General features: G+C 48.0%; 1 protein-coding gene across 3 annotated transcripts in view; it reads left to right on the top strand.

Moving 5' to 3' along the window:
- CACNA1H (calcium voltage-gated channel subunit alpha1 H) overlaps positions 1-22,548 on the top strand; it is a 398,455-nt gene extending 375,907 nt beyond the window's left edge. For 2 of the 3 annotated variants that reach the window (XM_081169320.1, XM_081169321.1), the window contains exons 30-36: positions 2,281-2,359; positions 4,507-4,628; positions 6,886-7,185; positions 8,515-8,670; positions 16,768-16,945; positions 17,847-18,025; positions 19,708-22,548. In XM_081169320.1, coding sequence (XP_081025446.1) covers positions 2,281-2,359; positions 4,507-4,628; positions 6,886-7,185; positions 8,515-8,670; positions 16,768-16,945; positions 17,847-18,025; positions 19,708-20,874 — 2,181 coding nt within the window. In that variant the 3' untranslated portion in view covers positions 20,875-22,548. The remainder of the gene's footprint in view (positions 1-2,280; positions 2,360-4,506; positions 4,629-6,885; positions 7,186-8,514; positions 8,671-16,767; positions 16,946-17,846; positions 18,026-19,707) is intronic. The other variant, XM_081169322.1, reaches the window with a different exon arrangement.
- Positions 22,549-22,690: the final 142 nt, after the last annotated feature.

Genomic DNA, 22,690 nt, shown 5'->3' on the forward strand with positions numbered 1-22,690 from the left:
AATGCACTGATAAAAAGAGACAGCATTACTCTCGGGTTTTTTGCATGTTCAGACCCGGAAACCTCCCCCCTAAATAAATTCACATTTGACTCAAATTTTGGTTTTGGTTTTTGGCAGAATTTAGTCCACAACTTTATTGATTACAGAAAGTGACTGGTTGCATAGGCTCTGGTTCGACTAGCTCCCTGCCATGCAGGTAGCGCTGACCCAGGGTTCCAGCATAGGTCGGCCAAGGGTGAACACCTGGATAAGCAAAATCCGGGAACGGGCTAACTCTGCCACCCAAATGTCCCCCTGGACTCAGGCACGGGCACAACCCCCTCTCAGGGGTTGAGCAAACCATTGAGTCCCTGGATTCCTTTAACGTAATACCCTTCACATTGGGATGGTGAGAGTGTTCTCCCATCCCTATCACCTAACCAGAGCCTATCCACAACCTTACAAGTTGTGATAATTTGCTACGCAGCAAGCAAAACCCAAATGGCACCAGCCAATCAGCCAAGTGGGGGAAATTCCTGCTGTGCCCCTGTCCCAACGACAGACAACACACGACGGCATAGCAAGGTCAAGCGCAAAGCCCTAAAAGTAAGGAGAGGTGGGCGGGTTTTCCGAATGCACACGCCAAAAGAGGAAGCTCTGGGTCACGTGCATGGGCATAAATAGGTCCCTCGAACCGTTTGGACTGCGTCCCATTGGCCAGATTGCACCCAGCTTCGAGGGACCTACCCATTGGGTGTTGTGGCTGACCAATCGTACCCACCTACAAACATAGGGTGTTGGTTTCCAGGTCTCACCACAATACATGCCCTCTTTAAGGGAGGACCCAATTTCTTTAAAAAAATAATCTCTCTAAATGTCTTTCCCCTGCCCCCCAAAAACTGACTGAAATGTGTCCTCGAATTTTTGCAAGTACTCAGCGAGAGACATTTAAACCAATGAGGAGTCATGCTCTTGTAAGAGCTGTGCTTTTAGGAACAGCTTCATGTGAAGGTCTCACTGGACGCCTCTCTTCCTGGCTAGCTGCTGGAATGTTGCTAAGCTGCATCTGTTTCCAGGGACCCTGGTGTGGAGTTCACCCATCCCTAGTTTGGAAACGAGGGTGGAGCATATATTATCCCGCCTGCCCTGACCACCACTGCAGCTTAATATATGTAAATCAGATGGTATGTGTACTTTGCATCATTTAAACTGGGTGCAGATTTTCTCAGGATTGAATTTTGATTCTTATTTTTTAATCCCTCAAGCTCAGAATGCACTTAGTTGTGCCCAAGGCAGATTTCACCCTGACTTTGCATGCTCAGAATCAGGGAAAAAATCATCTCCCCCCCCCCTTATGTGCCATATGTGCAGAGTCATATTTTCAAGCTGACTCTCCGCCCATCTCTTCAGCTGATGGTTCCCAGCGGGAAGCCAGCCATTTGTGGCTTTCTGCAGTGAACCAGAGGAGCAAGGGATGGTGATTATTTGTGATAGGATAATACCCACTTGCATAATTTTCCAGAGCTGCGTCAGATGGCAAGCAGAACAGGAGCCGACTTGGGGATTATTTTCCCCACTGTAGGCCTGATCCTGGCAGCAAGGGGCCCCTTTTGCACATGCGTCCAGCAACCTGGGAGCCTCTTTGACCTGTTACGGTCTCACATCTGCAGTAGGCACCCACATGGGAGCAGTTGATCCCATGCAGCTGGCATCCTTTGCAAGGAGGGCGTAAAAAGTGCCAGGATGTCATGGACTGGTTGGACGTAGAGGAGTGGTGGCTGTGGAAACACCAATGGAAGAAGGCTCAGAGCCCGGGGAGTGTTGGTGGGAAAACAATGAGTGGTCAGAGGGAGAACAGGGGGCAGACTGAGAGGAGGAAGTGTCAGAAGCTGGAGAGGTAACAGGGCTTAGTGAGCTGGGAGAGTCTGTGGGAGAGAGAAGCCCAGAATCAGAGGCAGAAGCAGGAGAGGAAAGAGGGCAAGAGGTAGAGATGAGTCAGGCTGATGAAGAGTCACAAGTATCTCCCCCTCCTGCTGTGAAAAGTTCCCCTCCCTGCTTGTCTCCCAGAACCAGAAAGGGCATGAAAAGGGTGGAGGAGAGGTTGACTGCATGCAGACGCAGTCTGGTTTGGAAAGAGAGTTTCCTTTCCTCATAACTACTGTGTGCGGGAGCAGAAAGTTCAGTGTGACCAAGAGACAGAAACACCAGAAAGACTGGCCTTTGATATGCAATGGTTCCTCTCTACTTGCACACACACACACCCCACTTGCCTGACCCTTCTTTAACTGTCTTCTCTTCCAGGTAGGGAATCTCGGCCTACTCTTTATGCTCCTCTTTTTCATCTATGCTGCCCTGGGAGTGGAGTTGTTTGGAAAGTTAGGTGAGTTATTTCCCCTTCTTTCCCTATCTCTCCCTCTCTCTCTCCCCCTCTCTCCCATTTTCCCTATTTTGCTCTTGCTGACTATGGAGATGTGGCAATCTGACTGTCTAGAATAGTTTTGCTCAACCTTGGGTCCCCTGATTTTGTTGGACTACAACACCCACCATCCCTAACTAGCAGGACCAGTGGTCAAGGATAATGGGGGTTGTAGTCCAACAACATCTGGGGACCCAAGGCTGAGATTAGCTGATCTAAAGCAAGAATGGGGAACCTGTGGCTCTCCAGATATTGCTGGACCACAGCTCCCATCATCCCTGGCCATTGGCTGTCCTGCTTGGGGCTGTTGGGAGATGGAGTCTGACAAATACCCTTTTTTCAAGGAATGTGAATGAAAGTACACTGTGCTTAGATTCATTTCGTTTTGTTGGGGGGTTTTGTTTTTGTTTTCTTGTAGGGGTCTCAGGCTCCAAGGCAGGAAGCAGGGGAAGATAGCAGGAGGTTTGGCAACAAGAGAGCAGGAACCTAAGGGAATGGGGTAACTGTGCCCCTGAAGGACCAGGTGCGCAGCCTGGGAGTCATTCTGGACTCACAGCTGTCCATGGAGGTGCAGGTCAATTCTGTGTCCAGGACAGCTGTTTATCAGCTCCATGTGGTACACAGGCTGAGACCCTACCTGCCCACAAACTGTCTCGCCAGAGTGGTGCATGCTTTAGTTATCTCTCGCTTGGACTACTGCAACGCACTCTATGTGGGGCTACCTTTGAAGGTGACCCAGAACAACAACTAATCCAGAATGTGGCAGCTAGACTGGTGACTGGGAGCGGCCGCCGAGACCACATAACACCGGTCTTGAAAGACCTATACTGGCTCCAGTATGTTTCCGAGCACAATTCAAAGTGTTGGTGCTGACCTTGAAAGCCCTAAACAGCCTTGGTCCAGTATACCTGAAGGAGCGTCTCCACTCCCATCATTCACTGAGGTCCAGCTCTGAGGGCCTTCTGGCGGTTCCCTCACTGCAAGAAGCCAAGTTACAGGGAACCAGGCAGAGGGCCTTCTCGGTAGTGGCGCCCACCCTGTGGAACGCCCTCCCACCAGATGTTAAAGAGAAAAACAACTACCAGACTTTCAGAAAACATCTGAAGGCAGCCCTATTTAGGGAAGCGTTTAACAGACTATTGTATTTTAACATTCTGGTGGAAGCCGCCCAGAGTGGCTGGGGAAACCCAGCCAGATGGGTGGTGTATAAATAAATTATTATTATTATTATTATTATTATTATTATTATTATTATTATTAGGGTCGTGGCTCAGTGGTAGGACATCTGCTTTGCATGCAGGTCCCCAGTTCACTCCCTGGCATCTCCAGGTAGGGCTGGAGATTGCCCCCTGCCTGAAACCTTGGACAGCCACTGCCAATCAGTGTAGGCAATGTTGAGCTAGATGGAGCAATGGGTCTGGTTCAGTATAGGACAGCTTCCTATGCTCCCTGTCTCCATTGAAGAGACAAGTTGCTTCGACTGAGAAGCAAACTCTGTGGCTGGGACTTTATAGAGCTAGTAAGTCAGAATTGGCCTTTTGGGGTTACAGGGGATGGAGTGCTCAGGCAAGCCAGTCCTGCAGTCTAGTAAAAGGTAAAGGGACCCCTGACCATTAGGTCCAGTCGTGACCGACTCTGGGGTTGCAGCGCTCATCTTGCTTTAATGGCTGAGGGAGCCAGCATACAGCTTCCAGGTCAGCATGACTAAGCCGCTTCTGGAGAATCAGAGCAGCGCACGGAAACACCGTTTACCTTCCCACCAGAGCGGTTCCTATTTATCTACTTGCATTTTGACATGCTTTTGAACTGCTAGGTTGGCAGGAGCAGGGACCGAGCAACGGGAGCTCACCCTGTCGCAGGGATTCAAACCGCGACCTTCTGATCAGCAAGCCCTAGGCTCTGTGGCTAACCCACAGCACCACCCGCGTCCCCCTGCAGTCTAGAGGGTGCTCTAAATGCCAAGCTCAGTCAGCCAGGCTTACAAGGAGGAGAAAGCTCTTGCCAGCACATCCTTTGTCTTTAAAACGCCACGCAGAGTTAGCTTAGCTGGGTGGAGCAAAGGTCAGCTCACACTATGGCTCAGTTTTGGCTTCACTCCCTTTCCCTCACAGACTGCAGCGAGGACAACCCTTGCGAGGGCTTGAGCCGGCATGCAACCTTCAACAACTTTGGCATGGCCTTCCTCACCCTCTTCAGGGTGTCAACGGGAGACAACTGGAACGGGATCATGAAGGTAAGGAAAAGCCCTCCGTGTCGTTTTCCCCCAACTGGTTCATTTCTGGGCACCACAGTTTGACATCACCGTGAGAATTGGTTCAGGGTCACCACAGGATTCAGCCATCAGAGTTATCGTTGTCACTTTTTCTCAATTTATATGCCCTGGAAGTCGGATGGAATCCGTTCCAGAAGTCGGTTCGACTTCCAAAATGCTTGGAAACCAAAGCGCAGCTTCTGATTGGCTGCAGGAAGCTCCTGCAGCCAATTGGAAGCCGCGGAAGGCCCATCAGACATTCGGCCTCCAAAAATAGTTCACAAATCGTAGTGGTCACTTCCGGGTTTGAGGCATTCGGGAGCCAAAACGTTTGAGAACTAAGCTGTTCAAAAACCAAGGAACGATTGTACTGCTTATGTACCAAAATGGCTTCTGAGTGGCTTACAAGTACAAAACCAGTTTTAGAATCTGTGCCCAATATAACAATTCCACCGAAACTTTAAACACATCCATAATTAAAATTTACAATAATTGCAAGAACATAAGAAGCGCCTACCGGATCAGGCCCATCTAGTCTAGTATCCTGTTCTCACTGTGGCCAAGCAGGATCTGACCACAGTTTCCCCCTTCTGCAGTTTCCATCAACTGGTATTCAGAAGCATAACTTCCTTCAGCTGTGGAGGCAGAACATAGCAATCATGGCTAGTAGCCTGTTAAAGCAAGCTGGTCAAAAAGCATAGCAATTAAAGACGCTAAAAAAGAAATTAATATAATTAGATCAGGAAGCCATGCTTGCAGAAACCGGAGTCTCTTCAAGAGCCGGTGGTATGCCAATACTGATGGGACGGCTCATATTTCAACAGAAAGGGCATTCTGTCTAAGGTGAGAAAGAAGTGAATGTATTGTTCCTGATTTAGTTTCATTGGCTCCCAAGTAGTTTTCAGTCCTGATTCAGAGTGCTGATTGCATTGATCTTCTTTGGCGATCACTCATAGCTGAGTAAGATTGTCTTCCATAAACGCGGTTTTAACAGTGGATCTGTAAGTGACTGTGGAGGCCGATTCTGGATCCACATGTCCTTCCACAGTGGGGACATAGGTCTCCGGGCAGGAGTTGATCATGGTGAGGGTTTGCCAAGCATGCCTTTTCCTTAGCACATTCCTCCCTTTCGTCCTGAGTTCAAGCGTCTTCAAAGCCCATGACACCTTTGGTAAAGGCTGTTCTCCAATTGGAGCGCTCACAGGCCAGTGTTTCCCAGTTGTCAGTGTTTACAGTGGTACCTCAGGTTAAGTACTTAATTCGTTCCGGAGGTCCGTTCTTAACCTGAAACTGTTCTTAACCTGAAGCACCACTTTAGCTAATGGGGCCTCCTGGTGCTGCCGTGCCGCCGGAGCACGATTTCTGTTCTCATCCTGAAGCAAAGTTCTTAACCTGAAGCACTATTTCTGGGTTAGTGGAGTCTGTAACCTGAAGCGTATGTAACCCAAGGTACCACTGTATACTACTTTTTTTAAGATTTGCCTTGAGAGAATCTTTAAACCTCTTTTGTTGACCACTGGCATTACGCTTTCCATTTTTAAGTTGGGAATAGAGTAGTTGCTTTGGAATACAATAATCAGGCATTGCACAACATGACCAGTCCAATGAAGTTGATGTTGAAGAATCATTGCTTCGATAATGGTGATGCTCGCTTCTTCCAGTACACTGGCATTAGCAGCCTTCACCAACCAGGTGTCTTCCAGATGTTCTGGACTACAACTTCTATCACCCCCAGCCAGCACTTCTTGTTGTTGTTTAGTCGTTTAGTCGTGTCCAACTCTTCGTGACCCCATGGACCAGAGCACGCCAGGCACTCCTGTCTTCCACTGCCTCCCGCAGTTTGGTCAAACTCATGCTGGTAGCTCCGAGAACACTGTCCAACCATCTCGTCCTCTGTCGTCCCCTTCTCCTTGTGCCCTCCATCTTTCCCAACATCAGGGTCTTTTCCAGGGAGTCTTCTCTTCTCATGAGGTGGCCAAAGTATTGGAGCCTCAGCTTCAGGATCTGTCCTTTCAGTGAGCGCTCAGGGCTGATTTCCTTCAGAATAGATAGGTTTGATCTTCTTACAGTCCATGGGACTCTCAAGAGTCTCCTCCAGCATCATAATTCAAAAGCATCAATTCTTTGGTGATCAGCCTTCTTGATGGTCCAGCTCTCACTTCCATATGAGGGGCCCGCCTTGGTTTGATGCAGCAAAACTGCCCTTACAGGATTTCCTTATGTGTTTGCCTTTCCCCAGGACACGCTCCGGGAATGCCACAGGGACGACAAGCACTGCCTCAGCTACCTGCCCATCATCTCCCCGGTTTACTTCGTCACCTTTGTCCTCATCGCCCAGTTTGTCCTGGTCAACGTGGTGGTGGCTGTCCTGATGAAGCACTTGGAGGAAAGCAACAAGGAGGCCAAGGAGGATGCTGAGATGGATGCCGAGATCGAGCTGGAGATGTCCAGAGGGGTCAACACTCCTGTCAGAGTCCCCGATGGCGGCCAGGGCACTTCTAAGCCAGGGTCACCCCTCCTGCTGAAGCATCCTGCACTGGTAAAGCGAAAAATAGAACAATGGGCAAGATTTCTAAAAGCTCCTTCTAGAGCAGCCTTTCTCAACCTGTGGGTCCCCAGATGTTGTTGGACTACAACTCCCAGCACCCCTAGCTAGCAAGGCCAGAGCTCAGGGATGACGGGAGTTGTAGTCCAACAACATCTGGCGACCCACAGGTTGAGAGGGTGTGGGGAGTTGGAGGCTGGGCCTGGGGTAAGTTTGGAGCACAAATCAACTGGATCATTTCCACCTGCGACCCTGACCACCATTCCTGGTTGTCATGCCAGATTTATATCAATAACATTTGCCCACAGTGTCGTTTGTAAGAACACTGTGTTGTATTCAACTAATCTTCACCAATGGATGGATGGAGGTGAGGCAAGCAGTCCCGTCCCGCCAGACAATGTCAGTGACATGGCCCATTGTTTCGACTGCTGTTTTCAGAAGCTGTAAGCGAAAAGTGTTTGTCACACTTCAGTGTTACCCCTCTCCCACAGTTTTTTACTGCTGCATAATTTTTTAATGTTTTGTTTGAGGAGTCCCAGCAGAACCAACCCAAGATATGGGAAATGTGAAGGTTGGTGCCATTCATAACCAATCAACTGGGAAGCTTTCCTGGGCGAGCACCGCTGAAATTCATTTTCTTTATTCATTACCATTTTTCAGTTCCATTCCTACCCCAGAAGTTGTGTACCTTGCTCCCTCTGTCCATCTAGTCTAGACTCCCAACTGCCCCGTGAGGTAGTCTAGGTTACGAGACAGTGACCGACCAGTCCAAGGTTACCCTCTGGGGATTTGTGCCCAGCTCTCCCTGGTCCTATTATGATACTCTAACTGCTCCATTACATGGACTCTCATATGTGGGAGAGCTCCCTACCATGCCCCATATTGCAGACATGATCTGCCTGCCCCGACTCTGCTGCTCTTAATGGCTCTTTTGATAGCCCTGTTAGATTTCAGAAGTTCAGGGGCATGCAATTGCCCTCGCCTGTTGTCCTCACAACAACCCTGTGAGGTAGGTTAGGCTGAGAGAGATTGACCGCCTCAGCATCCCCCAGTGAGTAAGGATTTGAACCCAGGGCTCCCCAGTCTTAGTCCAGTGCTCTGTCCACTAGGCACCACTGGCCCCCGAAGCCTTACCAACGGCGAAGGGAGTCTGTCCCACAAAATTCACTTCCACTCTCTGGGCCGCTGCCTGGAGAACTAAGTCATGTTTCCCCCTCCCCAACAGCATTGAAGTGTCCACCCCCCAACTTCTGGGGGCAGATGCTTGGAATTGCCTTTTCCCCCTGCTGATGCCTTTTTGTCTCCTTAATTTTGTCCCCGAAGGAGGCTCTGAGCTGTGAGAGTGTCTCTCTAGCCATCCCAGACTTAGACCTGCTGGAGGGAGGGGAGGATCTCTTGATGGAGCCCGCGTCCTTCCACACTTCTCCTCACCGCCATCTCCTGACACCCTCCCACAATGCCCCAGGCGGAGAGGCGAAGGTGACTATTGTATGGAACTCGCTGTGGCTTCTGCATTCCTTTATTCCCATCGTGCTTCAGTGCTGTGCAGCTCAGCGGTGGTGTGATGGCGCCATTGTCCTCTCTCTGTGGCTTCGCAGCTAGAAACAGTTTGCGCTGCCGGCCTCATGTCTGTCCTTGATCGTTCCCCCCCAACTTCTTGCCATCCGTGACAGTTTTGCGTACAACACAGATGGGGCATGTATGGGAAGGGCAAGTCACTTTATCTCTGTGTGTTAAGCATGGGCAAAACAATATCTATGGAAAACATTAGAATTATCTTACATCAGGGGTCACCAGCCTTTTTAGGCCTCTAGGCATATTTGTGTTTTTAAGGGCATGCCATGGCAGACCCTCCAAGTGTCCCTATTTTCTGATTTGATGCCGGAATACCCCACTTTTCCTTGAAGGTAAAGGTAAAGGGACCCCTGACCGTTAGGTCCAGTCATGGCCGACTCTGGGGTTCATCTTGCTTTACTGGCCGAGGGAGCTGGTGTACAGCTTTTGGGTCATGTGGCCAGCATGACTAAGCAGCTTCTGGCGAACCAGAGCAACACACGGAAACACCGTTTTACCTTCCCGCCAGAGTGGTACCTATTTATCTACTTGCACTTTGATGTGCTTTTGCACTGCTAGGTTGGCAGGAGCAGGGACTGAGCAACGGGAGCTCACCCCGTCGCGGGGATTCGAACCACCAACCTTCTGATCGGCAAGCCCTAGGCTCTGTGGTTTAATCCACAGCGCCACCCGCATCCCCTCCCTTTTCCTTAGGAGGTCCCTATTTTCAGCAGAGAAATAATGGAGGGTATGGAGTTGTGCGACCCCTGAGCCAACGAGAGAAGTAACTGTACAACCTTTAGAAGACATGTGAAAGCAGCCCTGTACAGTGGTACCTCTGGTTACAGATTTAATTCATTTTGGGGTGCCGTGCGCTCCTTCGGGTATACTGGACTAAGGCCGTTTACGGCTTTCAAGGTCAGCACCAACACTTTGAATTGTGCTCGGAAACATACTGGGAGCCAGTGTAGGTCTTTCAAGACCAGTGAAAGAGAAACAACGGCATATTTTGAATTAAAGCTTCCCATCCTAATCCTATTTTCTATGAAGTAAGTCTTACTGGGTTTTTTTATGGGAGTTAAATGTTTTGACCAAGCATGTTTTGAACTGCAGCCCGATTCTAATTTCCAGTATGTGATTTGATTTTAAAAAAGAATTCACAGTGATTCAGCAAGGGAGGGGCAGGGTAGCAAGCTAGCCACTTGCCCCAACTCGCCTCCCTCCAGATCCCTGCTTTGCAAGGAGGGCGCGCAGGTGATGGTCACCCCGGGATCTAACAATCTGAAGGAGACAAGCTCCAAAACATTTGGCAACCATGGCTAATCTGCCTGTGACAGATCTCTCCCCTGTGACTTTTAAATCTTTCTTTCTCCCAAAAAAAGCCATCCAAGCCAATAGCCTTGACTAATCTTGCGGTAATGACTTCCATAATTTAATTATGCACTGTCCGAACAGGTACTTCATTTTGTCTGCCCTGTACCTGTTGCCCATCAATGCTATTGGGCTCCCGTTAGTGGTTCTAGCAGGAAAAAGAACATATTGCAGTTTTATGAACCACCCGTACAGCCTAAATATTTCAGCCATTCCCTTTATGCAGGTTTGCTGCTTGCTCCAAGTATCATTTAAAAGGTTCGTCACCTCTTCTATATGATCTGGAACATGGGTAGGCAAACTAAGTCCCGGGGGCTGGATCAGGCCCAATCGCCTTCTCAATCTGGCCCGCGGGTAGTCCAGGAATCAGTGTGTTTTTACATGAGTAGAATGTGTCCTTTTCTTTAAAATGCATCTCTGGGTTATTTGTGAGGCATAGGAATTCATTCAATTTTTTTTCCAAAATATAGTCCGGCCCCCCACAAGGTCTGAGGGACAGTGGACCGGCCCCCTGATGAAAAAGTTTGCTGACCCCTGATCTAGAACCCCAGTTCCTTGTCATAGGTAGTCACGCCGCAGCAGAAAGTGTGGAACCTCTTATGCACAAAATTCCATCTCTCTATTTCTCTCTCTCTCTCTCTCTCTCTCTCTCTCTCTCTCTCTCTCTCTCACACACACACACACACACACACACACACACACACACACACACAGAGGAGCGACTCAAGGTTTTTGCAAACCCTCAGGCAAGACACCTATGTAAGGGTCCTCAGTGCCAAACAGAGGGCTTGTCTGTTCTCCAGAGAAAACAACTCGATGGATTAATTCTGCAGCCCCCTCCTCTGGTCTCTGAAACACCTTGAAGACCCTAGGTGGATCAGATCAAACATCAGTTTATGCCAGCATATCCACGTCAAGCATCTAGTCTTTATCACCGCCCCTGCTTCCTTGCATGCTCATGGGGGGTGGGAAAGATCACTTGGGATGCAGTGATGGGTCCAGAGAGAACTGTCTCAGGGTTCCCTCAAACCTGGCACCTGGTTCAAGATTCTTCAACCTCTTGGAAATGTTGGTTACCATTGCCCAGGCCTCAATAAGAGCTTGCTACCAATTTACTTCTTCAGTTGTCAATCCACCCTCTCAAGCAATCTCTTAAGAACCTGGAGAGCAGCCAAGAAGTTGAGTGTTGGATTGTACTAGATCTGGGACTTGGCAGCCCCTCCTTCATCCATGAATGGCCAATAACCAGCCTTGCCCCCCACTGGCACTGGCCATTGGGTAGGGCATGAACCGACCAAGTTCGCCCTTCCCAAAGCAATGCATGACAGGACCCACAACTCCGCTTCAAAATTAGCACTTCTCTGAAATTTGTAGTGCAGTTCTCCAACCAAAGAACGTGTACCAAAATAAAATAGCCTATATTAGTGGAAATATCTTACACAAGTGCATTTTACAGAGGAACATTGCTTGGGGGGGAAATGATTTCTTAGGCACAGCTACATACAGAAATGTGTATATCTGGAGAAATTTGTGTGGTGCCTACGCATTTTCATGCAGTTAAAAAAAAAAGCATTGCAAATGTGTGCAGCAGTTAGATGGACAAAATTCAAGATTGGAAAAATGAGAAAATGGAACTGACAGATCCATTCATCTCTCTTGAGCTGTCTGCTCTCGCGACTTTCTCTCATCAAGACATGCAGTTGGCAGGACAAAAGAAAACCTTCTATTTCTCTCATTTTAATGCCAGACTATAACACACATACACACACACAATTTTTTGAGGAAGAGCAAAGAATGCTTGCTTTGAGGCTAGTCTCTCTCTGGTCTCCTTGAGCCTTGACCATCTGGAATGCAAGACTTGATTAGCAGAGAGAGAGAGAGAGAGAGAGAGAGAGAGAGAGAGAGAGAGAGAGAGAGAATGGACAGGATATTGGCTGAGTGACAAGCAAAAATTGTCATCTGTGTCCTGAGACCACCAGAATGATATGGACAGGCAGCCAGGCTGAATCCCTGGGCAAACAGCTTATTAACTTTGAAGAGGAAGCAGGGATGGAATTATCTTGTTAAGCCAAGAGAGATTTGAAAATTGGAAATAAGAACCTGCTTTTAGCGTGCAAAAAGAAGGGAGAATTTATTTTAAAGCTGCTTTTAATTAAAAAAATAAATTATTATTTTTTAAAAAACTTCCCTGTGTCAGGGTAATAATCAAAGTGAATCTAAGAAAAGATAAAGCAGGTCAGAAGCCCACCTTACATTTAAATCACGTGGCTGCCCCCAAAGGATCCTGGGAACTATAGCTTGTCCCTCACAGAGCTACAGTTCCCACGATCCTTAATGAATTACAGTTCCCAAGATTCTTGGAGGGAAAACATGTGCTTTAAACGTATAGCTGGGGTGTGATTTTAGCGCTGCAATACTATATTTAATCTTTTAAAAAATTGTCTTCATTAATCTTGTGGCAATGAGTTCCACAGCTCAGCAGCAGGTCACATGTTTTGCATGCAGAAATCCCCCAGTTATGTTCTCAACATCTCCTTTTTTAAAAAGTTGTTTGTAGTGGGGAAAACCCTTCTCTGCCTCAGACCCCAGGGAGCTATCAGTCAAGGGGGGTGGGGACCAGGGATAGCCAATATGGTGTGTTTCAGATGTTTTGGACTACAACTCCCATAATTCCTGACCATTGGCCAGCCTGGCTAGAGCTGATGGGGATTGTTGTTAATATATAGATGGCACCAGTTTGACTGTGCCTGAAATAGACATTACTGTATTGGGGTAGCTGGATACATGATCTGACTTAGTATAATAGAGTTTTCTATGTTTGTCACTAAATTATGAACTGTATGGATATCTTTAACCTTTTCTCTACCCTGAACCTATTGCCTATCCGTTTCATTGGATGGTGGCCTCTTGCTGCCCAAAGGAAAACTGCGAATAGTTTCCTCTCTGGTAGCAAAATAAACTACATCATTTGAGCTTTCGTGTGCATGCACACTTCTTCAGATACCGTATCTGAAGAAGTGTGCATGCACACGAAAGCTCATACCAAGAACTAACTTAGTTGGTCTTTAAGGTGCTACTGGAAGGAATTTTTTTATTTTGACTATGGCAGACCAACACGGCTACCTATCTACAACTACATCATTTGAGTATTTGCTGCCCTCAAATGGGACTCCATTAATACCTCACCTTGCCTAAAGGCAGAGCCAGACTTCTCCCTCTCCCTTCTCTTTTCATGCATTTGTCACATGGATCACATCCCCAACATACATTTAAATCACATGCTTCTCCCTCCAAGAATCCTGGGAACTTTAGTTTGTTGAGGGTGCTGGGACTTATAGCTCAGTGAGGGGTAAACTGCAGTTCCCAAGATTCTCTTAGGTAAACTATGGGCTTTGCATGTATGGTTTGGATGTGACCCTGGGATTGTTAAGCGGGAACTAGTCACGCCAGCTGTGAATTTGAGAGACAGAACAAGTTTGCAGAGAAAGAACTGAAGGTGATAAATGTGCTTTTTCAATTCTCATTTCATAAATTCATAATCTTGTTTCTCAAGAGCCGCCTTCACACAGCGGCTTGCAAGCATATTTAAAATGCAATTCCCCCAACGTGACATAGAGCCATTAAAATATCTGCCTCACAACAATCCTTAGCTACCAAGAGCCAATGCAAAAACAATCAAAACCCAACAAGGCTACAACGTACAAAGTCAATCCGCAACATCATTTTGCATTAGCGGGCCATAAGAAGTGGGGATTCAAGGCCTGTTTAAAAATAGCGATGGATGGGCCTGCCCAGTCTCATGTGGAATAGAGTTCCACAGCTTCTATTGCCTTCCTGAGAGGAATGTAATGAAAACTGAGGATGGGATGGGCCTCCATCAACCGCTTGAAATGTTTGGGGAGCCCTTTTGAAGAGGCAGAAAGGAGTGATAGTAGACCTTCCAAAATGGCTGCCAGCAAGTCTCTCCTCCTGTTTCCCATGCCTGCTGCCACAATTACCATTTTTCTCTATGGGCAGAAAAGAGCAGTAGTATGCCTCTCAAAATGGCTGCCAGCAAGTCTCTCCTCCTGTTTCCCATGCCTGCTGCCACAATTACCATTTTTCTCTATGGGCAGAAAAGAGCAGCTGCCAGCAAGTCTCTCCTCCTGTTTCCCACCCCCACAGTCACAACTGTCCATTCTCTCTACAAGTGTGCCATCTTGCATCGCCGCATCTAGCTCCCGCCTTATTTATTCCGCTGTGGCTACGTCAGAGGCATGATTCTCGTAAAGAAGCGCAACCATCTAAAACCAAACACATGGCGCTGCTGTGGATGTCTGTTCTGTGGAAACGCTCTGTTTCATGGCGTCCTCTGGCACTGTGGGGAAATCTGTTCTGTCAAGATTTCTGGATGTGGGGGCGAAGGTGTCGGGTTTTCTTCTTCACGGGGCAAATTTGCTCTGTGGGAAAAGCATGGCAGACAATTCCGCTTATGGAGGGAGACGCCATATGGCAGGGTCTCTCCTCGGAGATTTGTGAAGCGAATGGGAACGGTATTTTCTCAGATAATGTGCATTAAGCATTTTGAACACTCCAGGGTGGGGGAAAATATCGATTTTGGGATGTGTGGAACCTATTGAAATGGCTTTCTGTCTTTAGACTTCCTCAGAGGAAGGAACTGTTGCAGATGAGGCGGAACGATGAGGGGTTAAGCAAAAAGTTCACAGGAAAAGTGGACTTAGAGGAAGGATTTAGAAGAAAGCAAGGATAAGTCACTCCTTGCAGTGATTTTGGGAGGTCATGGGAAGGGGGGAAAAGCAAAGAGCAAAGTCATTTGAGGGATCAGGAGGCTCTGTGGGGTTTGAGGTTAAATGTCTGGCCTCATTTAAGAGACCTGGGAGGGATCTGAGGATCTGGGAGAGTATTTCAGGATGAGGGGCAGCAAGGAATAAATGCTGGGGTCGTTTTGAAGATCTGGCAGAGGATCCCGAAGGGAGTTCCGGGTCTAAGGGTCATCAAGGGAAGATGAGCAGATCATTTGAGACCGCGGTTCTCGGACTTTTTTCTCAGGACCACACTTTCCCTTTGAAAATCCGCTCCTGCCACACCAAATTTTTTTATTGATAAGGAATATATTGGAAAACAAAAAGAAACAACTGCTAGCTGTGTTTGACTTACAACACAGAGTACAACTACTTTATAATACGACTGTAGGACACCCAGGAAACAGAAAACAATGCTGCCACATAAGAACATGAATCATACCCAAAATATAAACACGCCTCTTGCATATGTACATTACATATGTATACAAACTCGACAAGAGGTGTGAGCTTGCTTTTGAAAGGTAATCTCATTTATATTAGGCCTTACTTGAGACAAACTAACTCTCATCAACACAAAGAAGTCTTTCTGTTTTCTGCTCTTGATACTACACTACACTACGGTGAAATATTTAAATGCTTCTTTGTCCTTGAATCTTCCTACCACACTTGCCATCCTCTCCTGCTGCACCATTGTGGCATGCTACACCCCTTGAGAACCACTGATTTAAGAGAACAAGAGACTCTCGGGTGGGTTGGTGGTGGTAGAGTTGGAGGAGAGAAGCTCCGGTAAATGGGGAATGGCAATGGGGTGGGAGCAAGGCCATAGGAAGCTTTGCGCCAGGTGTGGAGAAGCTTTGCCCCTCCAGATGTTCCTGGGCGTCCATGCTCATAAGCCCCAGCAAACATGGCCAATGTGTCAGGGGTGATGGGGCTTGTAGTTCAGCAACATCTGGAGGAAGAAGAGTCCGAAATCAGGTGGCAATGAAAGAGAGGGCGGGTCGGGAGGCAAATAATTTGGTATACAAGTATAGTTTGGAGAAGTCAGAGTGGGAAAATAATAACAATAATAATAATAACAACAACAATTTTATTTATATCCCGCCCTCCCCGGCCAGAGCCGGGCTCAGGGCAGCTAACACCAGTAAAATTACAGTAAAATCATAATAGGGGAAAAAACCAATTTAAAATACAGGTTAAAATGCAATTTAAAATGCAGCCTCATTTTAAAAGTAGCCCATAGATCAAAACCATAAGGGGAAGGAAAACATAGGGTCAGGCTGAGTCCAAACCAAAGGCCGGGCAGAACAGCTCTGTCTTGCAGGCCCTGCGGAAAGATGTAAAGTCCCGCAGGGCCCTGGTTTCTTGTGACAAGAGTGTTCCACCAAGTCGGGGCCAGTACTGAAAAGGCCCTAGCCCTAGTTGCGACCAATCTAACCACCTTGCGACTTGGGACCTCCAAAGTTGTGTCATTTGTGGACCTTAAGGTCCTCTGTGGGGCATACCAGGAGAGGAGGTCCCGTAGGTACGTGGGTCCTAGGCACGTACCTACGTAGGTCCCAGCTGTAGCAGCTCTGGCTGGATCTCACGCTGGGTGTGTGCTGAGATAATCACACCGCAAGCAGTGTGATTGCACCACCACACACCCAATGTGAAACTCCCACCCACAACTGGCACCATTGGGTCGTGTAGGATGCTACCTATGTAGAGTATCAAACTCAGCCCAGCTCGTCGTGCAAATTCACTCATAGTCAGAGGAAGAGAGTTTGACCAGTGTCCAGGTTTGAGATCTAGGCTTTCTCAGTCTTTCCCCTACCTCTCAGTGCTTTCCTCTCTTGCTGATCTCCAGGAAGCGGCTGCTGGCATTGGCGAACCCCAGAACCTCCTGACAGTCCGGAAGATCTCGGTGGCCAGGATGCACTCCTTACCCAACGACAGCTACATGTTCCGCCCTGTGGTGCCAGCCAAAAGCCCCTTCCCGCTCCATGAGGTGGAGTTAGAGGCCTATTCGTACAAGTCACCAAGAGGTATGGCATCTGTGGGGGCCCTTGGGCTTTTCGAAAAAGACCTATGTTATGTTCATAAAATACAACACACTTACAAAACCACCAGAGTGGATTATGGGGAAACTGTTCTATTGCTTAATTGAAGGGGATTGGGCTACATTTCTATAATTCTATACTGTTGTGTTCTCTGGAGATTTACCCAGACCACCTGCAACAATGGGTACCGGGCAGACATAAAGGATAAAAAAGTGAAAGGAATGGGACGCCTACTTTCTCTGTTTTCAGATGTTTTGGCCTGCATTTCTATCCTGTCCTTTATTCAAGAAGCAAGAGATGAGATACACAGGTGGTATAAATAGACCTTCAGTGTTTAGGTGGAACAGAGGTGGTCTCTAGGGTGCAAGCCATCAATTTGAATCCATAAGGCAGGCATGCCCAAACTTGACCCTCCAGCTGTTTGGGAACTACAGTTCCCATCATCCCTGACCACTGGTCCTGTTAGCTAGGGATGATGGGAGTTGTAGTCCCAAAACAGCTGGAGGGCCAAGTTTGGCCATGCCTGCCAAAAGGCAATAAGAGGTGAGTAACCTGTGGTCTTCCAGATGTTGTTGAACTCAAACTCCCATCATCCCTGGCCACTGACTGGGTGAGGCTGATGGCAGTTGGAGGTCCATCAACACCTGGAGGTTAGCGGAAGGTTAGCCAGCCCTGCAATCAGGAGCCACCAATGCACTCATTTAACATGTCACCAACCTCCCCTCACTTCCAGGTGCTAGAACAAATGGTAAACAGTGATTGTTGTGATAGCTGTTGGAAACATCTCTTCTTGTGGGTTCCCCAGCTGACTGGCTTTGAGTTTTTGCAAATAGTTCCATCACTCAAAGCCTCTTGACTGAAACGACGCCTTTTCTTTATCTTCTAGGGTCCATCACCTCTGTTCATTCCCAGCCCGTGGGGACTTGCTCTTCACTGAGGGTCCCACGGGATGCCTTTCGTCCAACCACCCCGCCCCCTCGCCAGGAAGGGGGAGGTCCATGGAAGCTTCTACCACCACGAGCTGCTCCACGATCTCCCAGTCTCAACAGGCTGCTCTGTAGACAGGTTGGAAACCTCAGCATTTAACGGTTCCCCTATAACTTGGCTAACAGCACCTGAGGAAAGGGAAAGGGGTAAAAGGGTCTGTCCCCCATTATCTCAGGTGTGCAGAGCCTTTGAGCCTCCAGATGTTCCTGAACTGTTGGCCATTCTTGCAGGGGCTGGTGGGAACCATAGTTCATCAACACCTGGAAGCACCCAAAGTTCCCTACACCTGCTTTTTCCCATTCTCCGAGCTTCTCAAGTCATCTATCATTCTCCATTCTGTATTATAGCCACTTTTCTCATCACCTATAGGAGGTGACTCAAGTAAGGTAGGCACAACTGGCTTGGAGAAGGACTGGGCATCTCCTCCAGAAACAAGCTTCACATCTTTGCTTTCTCCCCAGAAACCATCACTACTACCAAAATATCTGTCTCCATTCACTCCACTCACCAACTCCCCCACCCCACAAACTGCCCGAAGACCTTGCCAACACCACACCAATCCCCTTAGACCCTTTGAAGGCAAGTGAGGCCTACTCTCTCCAAAGGCCCATCAATACTATGTTGCTGAAGGCTTCCCCACACCTGAAACTGGTCCTGACTCGGGCAGGGTGATATATCAATATGTCGCCCCAAACCAGTTTGAAACCCATTCTGTGATATCGGTTTCATAAATTTTGACCTGGTGATATATTGTGAATCATGGTGTGTGTGTGTGCTATGCAAAAATCACGATGTGGGGAAAACTGTGAAGCCAACCGATGCCTCTACATAAAAAGGTAAAGGACCCCTGACCATTAGGTCCAGTTGTGGCTGACTCTGGGGTCGCGGCGCTCATCTCACTTTATTGGCCAAGGGAGCCGGCGTACATCTTCCGGGTCATGAAGCCAGCATAACTAAGCTGCTTCTGGCGAACCAGAGCAGCGCACGGAAACACCATTTACCTTCCCGCCAGAGCGGTACCTATTTATCTACTTGCACTTTGACGTGCTTTCGAAATGCTAGGTTGGCAGGAGCAGGGACTGAGCAATGGGAGCTCATCCCGTTGTGGGGATTCGAACTGCCGACCTTCTGATCAGCAAGTCCTAGGCTCAGTGGTTTAACCCACAGCGCCACCGCTCCATCCTAATTTCAGACATTGAGATATATCAGTACATCACGATGTTTAGCTGGTGATATATCACAATGCTGAAAACCAGATCTCACCCAGCCGTAGCCCTGACATAATAACTAAAAATAAGCACTGCTGGGTCAGGTCAATGACCTATCTGGTCAAGTATCCTGACCTCACTACAACCAACCAGATCCCTATGGGAAGCAGGACCTGGGTGCAACAGCAAATTCCCAGTTCTGATTTCTAGGAATAGTTAGAGGGAGAAGGAATAGAAATTCCCTCTAGCAATAGAGGGAGAGAATAGCCATCATGGCTAATAAGCTAACTAATAGTCCAATCTCCAATGAATGTGCCTAAGCTTCTTTCACAGGTGCCCAACTTGGTGGCCATCATTCCATCTTGTGGGACCAAATTCTGTAGTTGTACTTTATTTCGTCCATCCTGAATCATCCAACATTCAGCTCCATCGGATGTCCCTGCTGAGTTCTAGTATTATGAGAGAAGGGGAGAACTGCTGTGTATATATATCTGATTGCGTTCCTTATACTGAAATGCCAATTTCTGTTCGCCTTCTCTTTATGTATTGCAGGAGGCCATTCAGAGGGACTCATTAGACGGTCCAAATGCGGATTCTAAAGCTGAACCCTGCGAGAACCTCCCACCAAAGATGCTGTCCCAGAGCATCCTGGGCCCGCCTCTGCTTCACCCTGCCCCCACGTCTCTACCTGGGACACCTCCCCTTCCCCATGCATCACCCCACAGGCCCTCGAGCGTCTGCACCCGCAAACACACTTTCAGCCAGCACAGTATCCCGCGCAGGCCGTCCAGCTGCAACAGCAACCCAGACAGCTCGCTCTTCGAATCTTCAGACCTGGCCGATGAAGAGGTCAGCCACATCAACAGTTCCGCGAGGGACTGGCGGGGGCAGCCGGACGGCAGCGACCCCGCCGACTCCCCTTTCGCCTCTCCCGCCCCATCCCCCGCCCCCCTCAAGAACTGCAGCACAACCAGTTTAGGCGGCAACGGCAAAGAGAAAGACTTGAAGAAGTTTTACAGCGTTGACACGCGAGGGTTCTTGGCCAAGCCAACTTGGGCGGACGACCAAAGACGGCACTCCATCGAGATCTGCCCGTTCGTCGACGACGGGGACCGCAGCTTCGCGGAGTCGTCGGAGGAGAAGAGGAAGCTCCCTCTCCACATCCAGCCAGAGTCCGAGTACATTCATGGCGTCCGGCGGAAAAAGAAGATGAGCCCTCCTTGCATTTCTATAGATCCTCCCGTGGAGGAAGAAAGCAACACGTCCACACGTACCAAAGCATCCGAGAACAGCCTGCTGAGGAGGAGGACCCCGTCGTGCGAATCCACCGCCTACAGGGACTCCTTAGACCTTGCGGACAACCAGCCCGGAGAGCCGGGCTCCAAGGCAGAGCGCCGGGGCCCACCCGCCTGCCGTGGAGAACATTTAACCATCCCAAACTTCTCCTTTGAGCAGTCCGAGGCCGGCTCCAGTGCAGTGGCCCTCCCAGACTGCCTCTTGGATCATGGCCAAGCCACGCCTGCCTCTGCGGATTCCCGGCCCGACGACGGCGACGGCGCGCCTCTGGAACTGCAAAAGATGGGCCACTCGCAAGCGCAGCTCAGCAACCCCGAGCAAAGCCAAGAGGTTCTTGGTGGGACTAGGAGCCCCCTCCTCCGGAAGCACGGACTGGTCCCTGCGATCACAGCAACAGAGGAAGAGGTGGACGAACCAGTATAGCTTCCGAGGGGGGAGGTCGAGAGTGAACTTAAAAGGGCTTTGCCACCCAAGTGGCTTCGAAGTGGAAAAAAAGATTGAAAAGCCGCGAGTCCGTGGCCAACGCTTATCCCAAAACACTTGTCATTTCTCTTTAAGCGCTGTGAAGGTTTTTGTTGTAGTTGTTTAAAAAAAAAAAGAAAACAAAATCAAAGAGAAGCAGCAACAAGGTTCAGGGTAAGGAAAGGAGATTTCTTTCTTTTTCCTTTCCTAGTGGCACACGGAGTGGCTTTTCCAATTTTTCTTTTCCTCCCCCCTCCCCCTCCCCAACCACCCCCACCTCCCGGCGTGGCCTCGATCACATTGATTTGGGTTTCGAGCCTTGGTTTTATCTTTTTTAAAGGGGAAAAAAATAGGATTTAAAGAAACAAACCTTTTTTGACTTTTTTCGAAACGGCACCTTTTATTATTGCACGGGAAGTTGTCACGGGAAGTGAAAGTGCCCAGGAGATGCAAGTTGTATATTGTCTGTATATCAGCAGTTATTATAAATAGAAAATAATGTATTTGAGAAATAAAAAAGAAAAACACATACACACACAAAACACAACACAACACAACGTAAACATTCACATGAAAACTCTTCTCTTCCTAATGCACATATTTTTATAGAGAACACTGGACCTGATCCAGCTACAGTTAGTCGCATTTAAGTCCCATTGAAGCCTCTTGTCGCTTCCAGTGGAACTCGCAGATCCAACCCTATGAATGTTTACTCCAAAGTTAGACACCGTGGCCCTGATCCGACTAAAGTCAGCCCCAGTTAACTCCCGCTGAAACCGGCTAACTTGCTCCCCGTCGTTTTAAGCGTGACTGATGTTTGTCTGCATTAGTACCACTTGCAGTGCAATCCTATGCATGCCTACTCATAAGTAAGCCCCACCGAGTTCAGTGGGACTTGCTCCCAGGTACGTGTGTATAGAATCCGCAGCCTTTGTGAGTTTCGGTTGGAGTTGTTTCCTAGTAAGTGCGTTGAGAACTGCTGCTTCTGTTGCCATAAACTTTAGCTGGATTGGGGGCCTGTTTATCCTCTCACCCTATAGCAGATAATCTTTTCTTTTCTTTTGCATTAACATCAGATTCTCAACTGGGTGGTGTATTGTTAGATTCTCAGTGGAAGCTTCATTACAGTGCTTAGGGTTCTCTCATTTTTGCCCCAAATATACCTCTCCCTTTTTCTCTTCTCCGCTTTCCCCAACCAGCCATTTTTTGGGCTTGAACTCCTAGCGAACATTTTGGTATGTCTCTAACAGTTCCACTTTTTGCTTTTTCATTATTATTATTTTAAAATTTGGTGTCCTTGCTACAGGAAATGATGAAAACCAAAATAACTACTGAATTGTAGCCAGTGCAATAACAATAAGTTATTCATTCTTCTTGTGGGTACAGAATCTGTCCTTTTTTTATTATTTTACATCTATTTCAAGTGATGAGTTTTCTTGGGTTTTTTGTTTTGTTTTGTTTTTAATTTCTTTCTCCTCCCCCCCCCCCCCGTCTGTTTTCTTATGGAATTCAGGTTAAATGTTGCAATAATCTGAACTTTAAAAGTGCACAACGAGGGCTGAACGTAATGAAAGTGATTTCCGAAGTTGACGGGAAAAAACAAAAAAACAAATAAATAGTAAATTATTTAAGGATTGAGGCTTTTTTTTCCCCCTTCACTGGACTCAGGAATAAATGAATGACATCCAGAATCAATCTCGGGTGAAGAAAGGAAAAACGTGGGGGCAATTTCATGGAACCCTCACCAAGGGCTTTTTTTTCTGTTGTGAACTCTGAC

Source organism: Podarcis bocagei, assembly GCF_964188305.1.
Source record: "Podarcis bocagei genome assembly, chromosome: 14".
Lineage (NCBI taxonomy): Eukaryota > Metazoa > Chordata > Lepidosauria > Squamata > Lacertidae > Podarcis > Podarcis bocagei.